At 37.3% G+C, this 12,794-nt stretch overlaps 1 protein-coding gene across 6 annotated transcripts in view; it reads right to left on the minus strand.

The window, feature by feature from the left end:
• LOC106179104 (neuronal acetylcholine receptor subunit alpha-5) overlaps positions 1–12,794 on the minus strand; it is a 54,291-nt gene that overhangs the window by 27,497 nt on the left and 14,000 nt on the right. Inside the window, exon 1 of one of the 6 annotated variants that reach the window (XM_087005657.1) lies at positions 64–292. The exons of the other annotated variants lie outside the window; for them this stretch is intronic. Coding sequence (XP_086861783.1) covers positions 64–118 — 55 coding nt within the window. The 5' untranslated portion in view covers positions 119–292. Of the gene's footprint in view, positions 1–63; positions 293–12,794 lie in introns of those variants that run through there. 6 annotated transcript variants of the gene reach the window in all.

A 12,794-nucleotide genomic window follows, 5' to 3' on the forward strand; every position in this document is an offset into this window, starting at 1 on the left:
ACGCAGGTTTGAGTAATTGATTGCAGGTAACATGGACGTATATAGTTGCAACTTGCAGCCTACCTGTACGTAATACCAGCCAGGAGAGAATGAAGCTTGTTTGAAGCCACATTTTCATAGCAGGAGTAAACGCGACGACAGGATACTAATGTCCGCTGGCAAATTATGTCCACTTGTCCATAGTATGCAATAACTGCATCGTGTGCGGTTCTCTGTTTGAAAATGATGGCGTGTTTCTAAGTCAAAGTCACTTGCTCCTTGCCTTAAAAGCAAATTCAAACACTTCGATCGGGAACCGGAACGCTACGTCATAGAATTATATCGATGTTGCGCGACCTGCCTTCTCATAGCGCGGCTCGGAATATACATGGGTAGGGCACCTCTTCTTGTGTTTACAGTTTTTATTCAGATAAATATAATTTTCTTATTATGATGATTTTGATAGCGTGTGATCACCTTCACCTACAGCGGACCGATTCCATCCGACAGACAACGCACGTATGTAATCTGCGCCTCTCTTGAAATATTCATAGTGATCCTAATTGCTTTTTCCTTGGTGAATTGAATACATGCATTGCATGTTGAGCACTGCCAAGCGGAGCTCCCCTTGGGCTAAATTCCTTATTCGTACTCTTACAATAAAGAAATGAATTTTGTGGCTTTTTAGTCAGGGTTTTGGTTGGTAAAGCGGATAGAGACTTTTTTGTTTGCAACCAACTTAAATCACTTATATAAATACCGCCGGTTAGCAACAATTTTTACAGACAAACGGTTAATTTCCCTAGACGGATCAAAACATGTTTGTACGCTACCCAAGGGCTAAAACCGTGTTCCTTTTCTCATTTCTTCATTGAAACGCAGATCAGGAGAGTGGTGGGGTCATTAGGCCCTGTAATGCGTTCTCACCAGGATGTAAGATTCCAGGGCCCCCGTATCTCGAAGGCATCGCGCATTGCGACCGAGCGCAAGCGTCTCGATTCCATAACTCGCCATGCATACTCGCCCCATATGGGGGTTATGGAATCGAGACTCTTGCGCTCGGTCGCAATGCGCGATACGTTCGAGTTACGAGGCCCAGATAGTAGTGCGCGTGTGAAAGGGTGATTACATACAGATAATACCAACGATTAAAACAATTTTAGACCGCATTCAGATTCACACATCGTACTAGCTGGGTCGGTCCAACTGTGCCGGAGATTCTCGCTGAAGTGCAATCAGGGTAATCAACTTCTTCGAGCAACACGCTTCCTCGAGCAGTAAGGGGTAATTAACTATAGTGTGCTGATTAAGCTAATTCCACTGATTGCACTTAAGCGAGAATCCCTGCAGAATTGGACCGACCCAGCTAGTACGATGTGTGAATCTGAATGGGCCCTTAGTTTACGTTTTCCACGGGTTAATACTAAAGTGATACCATAGTAACACACAGTGGTAGTCGGAGTCCCATTGTGGACAAAAATAAGAGTACACACTCAAACTTAATTATCAATGTTTTGCCAAAATAGAGCATCTTGAGCCATTCGACCCTGAAGCAATTTTTTTGAAAACAATTATTCTTCGTGAACGTATTGAAGCAACGGTAAAATGGACCCGATAGACTGCTTTGTGGCTGAAGCACTGCCAAAATTCTTGTTAAATTGTTTTTGGCTCATCTGTCTTTTAAAGCCAAGTGGGACCTAAAGATTTAATTAGCCAGAATAGTGTTCGGGTTTTTCAAAAGATTACGAGAACACACTTTATTTATATCAAATTATATGGCTTCAGTGACTTATCTATCACTGCTAAAGAATGGATACGCCTCAAGACAAACATATCAATCAAAAACACAAGACACGCTTTTAAACAAAATCAATTCGAATGCACAGACATCAATTAACCTTTTCTAGTGACCCAGTAAATTTAGTGCAGTGCTACTCAATCGGAATCAGCCCTTTATCCCCGTCCGACAAAACCAACCCGAAGAAGGAATCATCATTCACTTCTGAAAAATGCCTCAGAACTCGTAAGTACCATGATGACCTCGATTTCTAACAACAATCCCTTGAAACTTAATACAGTGCAAGCAGTTCAAATGGCACATTCATTAAATGTTACATAGAAAGTCAAACGGTGTTATACAAATTTTATTCTCTTTGATGACGATTTTTTATGGTTTTTAAGTGCACCACCAACTACATGTATACTTCTGTGGGTGTAAGGAGATTACTCGCATCACAATTTGACCTCTCGATAACCTTGACCCGTTGTCGTGAGTTTTGATTTTCAGTTGCGAATGGATATTTTAATGAATAGTAAACAGTTCTCTATATGCGGAAAACACAGTTCATATGATCTGTCTAATAATAAGTGGTAACGTTTACATGTTGTTATGGATTTCAGTCTGGCTTATCCGAATAACACCTTGAAAAAAATCATTTACAGGAAGTCTATATCCGTTGAGTTTTAAGCATTGTTAGAGCTCTTTCTTTATTCCATTGACTTTACTGTGAAAGGGAAATAAGAAAATCAAGTAAATTAAAAGCCCTTTCTATGTCGAATTGAATGTAATTTTAAAGACATACCTATTGACTTCAGGTACGTAATATAAGCCGTTATCATGGTTTTACATCCGAAAACGGTAGTATACAACGCTAAACAACCAAGAGAAAAATATCTGAAATGTCATGCATCTGTCATGTGAATTGATAGTCAAACCTACCAAATTATTGTCGTGTGTGCCGTGATAAGGCATTTATCCGACATGAAATGTTAGGCCTGATTGCGAGTGCCTAACATTGGCTGTCAAACGACTAGAAGTAAAAGATTAACTTTTGTATGATTAAACGCCTGATTTGAATATATACATATAATAGAACATCTCATATATGAGGTATATGTCTGAAATATAATCCAGAGAGGAAAGGGAGGGGGACAGGAAAATATAAACGTTTGGAAGATTATATACTATCAATGTTAAGAATAACTACATGGATTGATTTCACCTCAACTGAAAACAGCTTTTTCCAGAAGACTAGGTCAGATTATCAACTGTTGGTAGCAGGTGTCTCGTTTCAATATAAACTGTTTGTAGAATAAAGGTGTAGCCAAATGCCATGCTGTTTAAAGGCACAATAATGGGGCTCAAAGACAGCAGATAGATAAAAATTCCCATTTATAAAACATTTATCACCAAAAACAATCTATCGCTCTCCGGTATTGACGACTATCGGTTGGGTCATTCACATGTGAACAGTAGACGGCGGCCGGATCATGCAGTTTGAGCATGGCTTCATATTTCAAACAATCACTTCAATATTCAAGAACACAACTAATTTTAAAATCCAGCGTAAAGAAATTTAAGCACGTGTAATGTCCATATCAAATTCCCATAACTATGTGTCTACATAGCTAGCTAGATATGGAAATGTGTAAGTTTGCTTTATTGAAATGAAAATTCCCCCACTGGGATGTCACGTGCGACCGGAAGGCAGACAGACGGCGGCGTGAGCATGATTTCGTGACGTTACCACCTTTCGGTCCCGCCAGTAATGCAGTTCGTATGTTCATGTTAAAGACAAACAACCGTTTCATTTGTTATGGTAACAAATATGTCCTTTGTATACGGTTACAATGCTTCAAACAGACAATCAGACAGACAGGCGACCAACCATGAGCAGATTGAAAGGCACGGAGGGAGAAGGCAACTGTCTGTGCCTCACAGAAACCTTCCCTGCAATATGCATTTGGTTTTAACCTGAACACACACACACACACACACATACACACACACAACTTTTAACATGTTTAAGACTTGTAATGAATAAGATTATATGAACCGATAAGCACTTTTTACACAAAATTCCCAAAGGCAATTACAACATAAATGGAACAACCTTATGGCGCCATGCATTAGTAGATTGTAGGCCACTTTTTCACTTCCCAAGGGCAGTAAGCCGTTACATTAATGCTTGTATAACATTTCCCATCAGAAATGATTTTAGGAAGAGGGAATAGCGCGGTACCTTGCCAAACCTCACTGACTGGCACAATAATACTTATCTTTCACAGCAAAACAAAAGCCGTTATCTTGCCATACATACAAGCGTTCTAAAAAGACATCTTTTACAGTTTAATAAGATACCACTTCAATTAAAAACTTTTGCTGTTTTTTTCTTGGCGTGGGGGGAGAACGGTGTTTGTTAAGAAATATATTTTATGCGTGTTATTTACTTCTTGATTTCTGGAGTTCAAGCTTCAGAAAGCCATTTGCATGTCAAGTAGTGCTCTCAAAGGACTGCGAAGGCAAGGTGCACACGCTAGTATCGTATCTTGAACGCACGTTGCTATGATAACGCCTCACCTGAACTAAACCTGTTTTGCAGAAATTGCCCCACATTTAAATATTGGCATATCGAAACGATCATTTACTGTAGCCATCTGCAGCATGTAAATAAATTCAACTGCAACTAAAATACGCAATAAAGCAATCATGTGATGTGTATAATGCCAGTGGGACTGATCCGACAGATAATTGAGCACATTAATAAACATTAATACACTCATTTGATGTAAGATTTGCAAATATGTCCCATTTCTCTGTTGTAATTGACTGCAAAACTTGTAGGAAATGTTACCCATTAATTACAGAAGAAAGCGGAAATTATGCGGTCACTTAAAGTATCACACAAATATGGACCCTTAACGATATGGAAGCATAATTCCATTAGCCACCGCTAGTCGTAATCATTGCACGATTATTACTGCATAATGCACATCATGTAAATAAAAGATGCGTTCCGATTGAAACCAGTTTAGTCTTCTTAAATATATAAAGTCATCTGCACATGAAGAATTCGATTTTCATCAAGTAAAGTAATTTTAAAACAACCCTATACATATACCCAAAACAGGTGTTTCAATTTTGAAGCACTGTAGTTTGAGGCTTAGGATTATACCATATATATATATGGAGGCCAACAAAAAAGGAAAAATACAATTTTTCAGTTTGGTATCTTTGCATGATCATAATCTGGTTAAAATTAACCAATTAAACATCGTTCTGCATCCCACCATGATGACAGAACACTGGCGTCTTTAAGAGTACGTTGCTAATATAAGTTTGCTCTGCTCTGTCGACTCTCCGCAGTGTTATGTCTTTATAGGTATAGATTTCCCATAAACAGACGAAAAGAAACATGTATGTTTTTTACACATTGCATGGACCCATGAGTTATTGTTGAGCATTTAGAATAAGAGAGAGAGAGAGTGTGTGTGAGAGAGTGAGAATGAATTGTTGGGGCTATCATGAATGCGTTCAAGCTTTTCCTCTCTTCTTGGGAAGATTGCTTAATGGCTCATAACTCCCTCGATCACGACATAGCATTATGAACGTAAGATGTAAGATAGAGATCGATAGGTGATTAATATCGACCGACCGTACTCGTTTGGATTTTTGGAGCCTGGGAATACGATGTTACTAGTGGGTCAAATGAAGGTCAAATTACTTGTTTTAGTTTTTTCAATCTTTCCTAAACAATTAGAAAATCACAACCATTAGCGATTGGATCAAAGCAAGTGTCTAAGTTCAAGTTTGTTAAAAGGCAGACATTTATTGTATCATAAAAGAATGAAAATTTCACATTTATAAAGTTTTCAATCATGTTACACAAAAGTCGTACGAAACACTATACTATTCACATAGATCGACAAATGACTGAAGCCAAGAGTGAAGTAGCGAGATAATTATTGTATGTAACGAGGTATTTAATACAATACTCAATCCGATCAATGGAATAAAAATATTTGTGAATAAGAATGAAATAAAAGAGATTTAACTCTTCAACGACTTTGTTATTTTTGTAGGCAATTATTGACAAAATGTTTTAACTTAAAACACAAATGGTGGATAATTGGCCACTGGGTAATTCTATCATAAAGAGATTTTTATTATTTTTGCAAGCAATCAATTGGTACCATAAACGTTAACATTTGGATCGAATTTAACCTCATTCAGTGCAACCTTCTAAGCTATTACCCAGATTTGTGTAATGCTTTGACAACACGGCCATATTTTGATTAATAACTATGATTATGAGTCACGAAACAAGAACTATGGCTGGGTCTGAAGTCAGCATAGCTTTGCGTTTAAACCCAATACTGCGATGTGTTCCTTTGTGTATTGTGACAAAGATAAAGAGGGGTCACGCCCTATAGCTAAATAAAGCCTCAGACTGGGTTATTAAAACCAAGATAGAGTACAGAATAGAGGTGTTTGATGAGTAACCCTACATATTATTTGAATAAATTTTAATGAAAACTTACACCAATGTATCGACTTCCATTGTAGCTATAGCCCTATGCGAGTACCATCAATCTGGATGGAGATGCAAGAAGGGTCATTACCAGCAGGGTGCTAAAAACTCGAGACTTCATATATGTGTCGAGCGTATAAGCTTTTGTGTCGCCCGTGGTACACCTTCTAATGCTCGATGTTTTTCTGTATTGCCTTCTTTCAAGGGACCAGGAGAGAATGCCACGGTTATTGTGGGTTATTAACGTGTAATAACGCCTACACGCAACCCCTCTTTATCATCAATGCCCTGGAAACTTTTTCGTACTCATGTTTGATATATTTTCAACAAAAAATAGAATCAACTTGAAGCAAATCATTTATAATTACATTCTATGAGACGAACCACACTGACTAATAGTAACAGCTGCACGCAAGGGCCAAAGGTACCTTGAAACCACAGAGTAAGGTTAATAACCACAAATGAACAAGGGCAAGCGGCAGTGATAGTGATGGTCGGTGGTAGAAGCAGTGGCGGATTTAGAGGGGGGTCAGGGGGGGTCTCGACCCCTCCCCCCCACCTTCAATTTCTAAAAAATATATCACACCAATATTCCTGTCTTGAAATTAGAATTTTGGATGGCTAAATCATTGTTCTAAACTGTACCAAAGGGCACTATTTGCTCTCCAAAACACCACAAAAAAAGTCGGGGCCGCATCCCAGGCCTGTCGTTCCGGACCCCCTTCAAATAATCCTGGATCCGCCCCTGAGAAGTAAGAAAATTCAGAGTGGGTTGAGCTATCTCTCACTAACATCCATTTACACCGGGTTTGAAGCCGCTTGGAGAACAAATTTGACATACTCTCGCCGTTGGTTGCGGGTAATCGCCATAGGGTTGCAATGTGGCGGCCGAAGTGATCCGCTATTACTTGTAGTAGTCTGCCTGCCCTTCTCTCTCGGAGTCCCCATTATACTGCGTGGATCGCCTCGTACATTTTCAAGTTTATGAAACAGTTCAAAACACTAACCATAGTCTTGCAACTATTGGCTCACAGCAAAGAAAGCCGACTTTAAACCCTAAGTTTTTGCAATTAAAAACATACATAGTCTTAAAAGACTCGGTTAAATTTAACATGTGTATAGGGAAAAAATCCGGTTTCAATCACTAGCATTCTAATACATAATATATTCTATACATAATACCCTTATTAGATAGCAATATACGTCCGTAATTTGAGAAATATAAGAGAAGTCTATCTATTCAAGGTCATATTTGCTAGCCTTCTTTCTTTTTCTGAAACTCTCTCACACGTACTCACACAGCCACGCAAGAACGTGTAAGATAGGGTTGTCTGAACCGATGCCCTCATTGCATTATTGTGTGCGCGATTGGAAAAGGCGCCAATATCTAATTTGGGCTATTTCGATCGACTACTTTCCCACATGTATTCTTAGGTTAAAGAGCACGCCATTGTCGGCCAACACGTCTCAAGGGCGCTATGTTTAACAATCGGATAAATTAAACAGGTTGAGTTAAAAGATCGCAAAAGCACTTAACATATAGTTGTAATGGCGGAGAGCCGCTGTTCTTCCCTGCTTAGTATTGTCTTTATGCTCGATTTTTGTGTGTAAACATTCGCTCCATTCTCAAAATGAATTTTTATCGGTAAATGATAGTATAATACTGGCTAAACTAATCACACTAAGATATTTAGATGTCGCATCTTCAACAAATGAATGTATTAAGCAAATCTGTGTGCATTTCTTTGATTTGGCTGATAAGAACAGTAAATCAAATTACAGCAAATGTAACATATTCATTATTTTTTTCGCTGATGAGCTAAATGAATGATGAAAAAGGCAAACTGTCCTGACTGTTGTTTGAAATAAAGTACTAATAAAGTACTAATGGTCTTCGGAAATGAAAGTGTTGTAAAATTGAACTAATAAATTTATCTAACATTCCTTAATACGAAATTTAACTGCAGTTTTAGGTTTGTAATGCGCACTGGAATTATATAAGATGCAGAAATTAAGTAATGTCTAAAACCGAAATCAGTTTGGAATGTGTCCGATATATACATCAAAGTTATGTTGCTTTATATATTTATAACATTTTGAAAAAGAAAAGTTGGGTTTCAAAATAAGTCAATATCGGTAAGCTGATAATATTTTTGGACAACTGATTCTGTTGTAAAATGACGGACACGGGCTCTTAAAGCTCTCAAATGGTACCGCAACGGCAAAACGACGTTAAAGCTTGATGTTGAAATATATGAATTTATTATTTTTATTTCAAAACAACAAGGAACTGGAACACGTACATATATACATGTAACAGATATGTCGTTTTGTGAATAGGTTCCGGCAAATGACTGAGAAAATAAAATCATGTAAAATTATCCTAAAAGAAATCATAAAGTAAGCCAATTTTCAGACCCTCTAAGTCGTCAATATCTAAATGTGAATAGCATCGGGTAATGAAAACAGAACAATTAACAAGGATTTTCTAAAAGAGAATTGTCAAATGACTTGGATTAATTTTCATTTGGCTAACATGCCGCTTAAACAAAGTATGACAACGCAGTAAAATCGAATGCTGTCATATTTAATCCCAACACTTGACGTCAGTAAGAATTGACATTTTGGAAATATTCAAAGCAACGGCCTCCCAAGTTTTACAAAGTTAAGTAGGTAAAAACCAGTTTCACTAATTCGTGTATCAATAAGAAGTCCAAAAGAGATTCAACCGTGAATATTTACTTAATAAATATACCAAGAAATAAAAATATTTAAAATCTATTTGGGCTCAAATAGGGCACAAAGCCATGTGTAATTTAAACTAACATAACTAATCTTTGTAGATTCCTGTAAATCTATACCCACTAGTAAGTAATGGTAGTCAGGCAACAAAACTGCCAGGATAGTGCATTTTCTGAATCTAGACACGGCGTGGACCAAATGAAATAAAAATAGCGAATTGTCCTCAGAAAGATGTTCCCCCATGTACTACTTATTGTCAAAAAGGACCATTAAAATGTTCGCAGATCATAAAACATTGTCCAGGTGTGTTATCTTTCGAACACGATGTTCTGGTTGTCATCACATCTGGCTATCATTATGCACATCAATATAAATAAAACGTTAAAATTGATAAGTATACATATCTGCTTTGTGTAATTTTTCTACGTATTCCAATTTTTTGTAATTGGCCTTTCAGATGAGATATGTGACTGGATATTTTAACCTTTAAAATAAATATAAGTGTTCTTTTAGCCAAAAAATGGAAGGTTTGTTTGATTGTTCAGTGACCTGTGTGGCATGTTTTCCTGCTAGTAATCTTTAGAAATGCGGAAAACTAAAATTAGTTCGATCAAAAAGCTTTAGAAAATTTCCAGTTGACTGTCTATAAACCTAACAGTTCACAAGGACCTTTTGTGAGAAAATGGAAATAAAAACCCAAGCATACACCCGTCAAGTTAAATGGAATGTGTAAGTAGATATTAGATTTATAGCACGGATATTGTAATATAATTCCAAACTAGCCCAGTGCGCCATATCAGTCTTCGCAGGAACTAATCAGCAACCAGCAGCTTTTTTCAATAGTAGATCAAAGTCCTTCCTTATTTTACCATGCTTGTATTACGCTCTTTTTGTGACAGATTTCAATGGCTTGAATTATTGTTTGTCATTTACTGCAAGCTGGGTAACACGATAAGAGGTATTACTATGAACGACGCTATTGGCATTTTCACTAAGCTTTGTGATGTCTTGTCGGAAATTAATCAAGTCAATCAATTAAATTCAATCAAGGCAAGGACCACCAGGAATTGCATAATGCCATCGAAAACAGTACATTTCCCAGAAAACTTATCAACCTTTGGCAAAAACAACGTCTACATATCATATTAAGGAATCGCTTCTTCTTTTTTCATTCTTTTATAATCGCCTTTGGGAAATGGTGATGGCAGTCTAGTCACCTTTATTATCACGTCAAAAAGATAAACCATACCCGTTCTTGTTACGACAATAAATTGCAATAATGCAAGTTAAATCGTTGTAATTGTATACTAGTATATACATCTATAGGATAATTTCAAAGAAATTAGAAAACGGAAACGGTTCATCCTGTACCAGTTATTCTTGCACTGGGGTTTGTGAATTTTTTTTTTTTTTTAGAAGTGCACTAGGTATTATAGCAGGAAAGGTTACTTCGAACCATTCCAATTTTGGCTTGCTAAAAAGAGGCAACATTCAAGGTATCACATTGTCGCGACCGCATAGGTACTGCCTAGTCATTACGTACCACGTTGTAAAGCTGTAGCAACGTGGTAGACTCGATGGCACAACGAGGTGCAATTACTGGGTAATAACTTATAAGAAGTCAGATGCAACCATGAGTCAATGGCCATAATCATTTTCGATATAATCATTTACTAGTTTTGGCTACAGAAATCAGAGCGATAGACAATCGATTTTGATTTCCCATACCATCAGGTTAGCTGAAGCTTACTAGTGCTGGTACGTCTCTTTGAAAGGATGCTGAAACTATGAGTAACTGATATTGTATCTTACTTAAGCTTACGTCAAGTGAATTACTGATATTGTATCGTTTAATCAATTTCCACAGAGAGATTATTACGCGATAAACAATTTAATCAGTGAAGTGAATACCATTTCACCATCCCTGCGGACCAACATTTATTAAACAACAGTCTCACAAGGTCAGGCTGACACCATCCTCCAACAATTTGACTCTCCTGGTAGATAAAACCAGGAGAGGGGGGGGGGGGCAAATGTGCCGTCACCATATGTAAATAGAATGAGAAATGTTTCAATGATGGCGTTGCGCCAAGATCTCAGTCAAGTAACAGCTATGGGCCTTCTAGTATAAGGCCCACAAGAATGTTCCGATGGCGGGCTTACACACTGTAAATGCTCCAACAGGTTAATTTCCCAAGTTCCCAATACGTTTGTGTATTTCACAAACACCGAAAAAGATGTATAACATATAAAATCAATTTTCGGAATATCAGATTAATTTTGTTCTTTATTGATAGGACCCCTACAGATTGAAGTAGATGGTGAAGTTAGCTTTCAGCAAACAATTTCTGGAGTCAACTTCAGATCTGAATAAATTTAAGGGTCTACTAAGACATTTTGTTGGTGGATTGATAGCCTTTTCAGTCGTCTTCCTATTAATCCTTCCTGAAATCCAGTACGAACCCAATGACGAACAAAACAGTAAAAACTGTAATAAGAACCGTCAGATCGTATCCACGAACACACAAACACAAAAAGCCCAAAGCAAAAAAGCTAAAACACTTTCTATTGGCATTTGTTAACGTCGCCAACTAACAAAAAAAGAGACTTTGTTGAGGTTCCTGTAGAAAGTGTCATATTTCGTCCCCATTACAGGAAGTAACACAAAGAGAGTCTTTGAGTTACATAGTTACCCACGCAAGTATTGGTTACGAAAGACACATAGCGGGTGCTATCAGGGCGGTTTTTAACAAAAGCGCCGGCGTTTTGTGGCCAGGGTGTAGACGCTTGAAACTGTCCTGCTTTGCGATCACTTAGATAATGCGCACCGTTTTTAATTGACAAATTACATGGACTTGTTTTTAAACACCTCGTTTGGATTGTAAACATGAGCAGAGACACATTTCGACACAATGGTAAAAATAATCTGCTGATGGGAACCTTTTCGTCGTCCTTTCTTAAAAGTAAGGAGCTTCCTTCACCGCTTTCAATCCACCGCAACAACAGCATAAAATCTTTTATTCGATGTAGCATTTTCTTATTGTCCTATTCTAGCAAAGAGCAACGTTCATGGAAAATCAACATTTACTAAACAAAAATAGAATATTGAGTGTACATGGTCTTTCATCGTTTTGTCGCAGAGAAAAACTAATTTCCACGGGGTCTTTTAAAGGCGCTCAACTGCTAAGTTGATAATATACAGATCATATTCTCTCATTGACTTCTATATTCAAAGAGTTCGGGGCTTGTTTTTCATTTTTCTTTAAATAATGACACTTATGTGAATGAAATCAAAACCTAAGAAAAACAAACTCCTTTCTTTCGAAATACATATTTTCTCCGGAATGTGTTCAGGTGAAGTTACACGGACAATACATTGACGCAAAACAGTAAATCGTATTTTGAGGACATTATCATTTTGTCATGTCATAGGACCCAAACCCAATATAGAGGTGCAAATAAGGTCACAGGAGTGCTCTTAAAAACATTTAGTGCACAGATTGCAAACTTTGTTTGATTATTTTAGGTTCCCACATGAAGAAGTTTGTATCAAAGTTTCACTCTCCTGGAACCATGAATAAAAAAAAATAATTCATTGTCTAACCCCAAAAAGGAACATACGTTACTGTCAATAATGCAAAACGTCCTTTTGTGGAATTGTTTTACGCACTTTGAAAATTTAATCGTCACTGGTTTTGTTTTTTGATTTATCTCCAACAAGTATAACGTTGTAAAAAATTATGATAACCTTCTGTATAGAGC

The sequence above is a fragment of the Lingula anatina genome, chromosome 2 (genome assembly GCF_051362555.1).
Source record: "Lingula anatina isolate TDL-2025a chromosome 2, LinAna3.0, whole genome shotgun sequence".
NCBI classification, from domain to species: Eukaryota; Metazoa; Brachiopoda; class Lingulata; order Lingulida; family Lingulidae; genus Lingula; species Lingula anatina.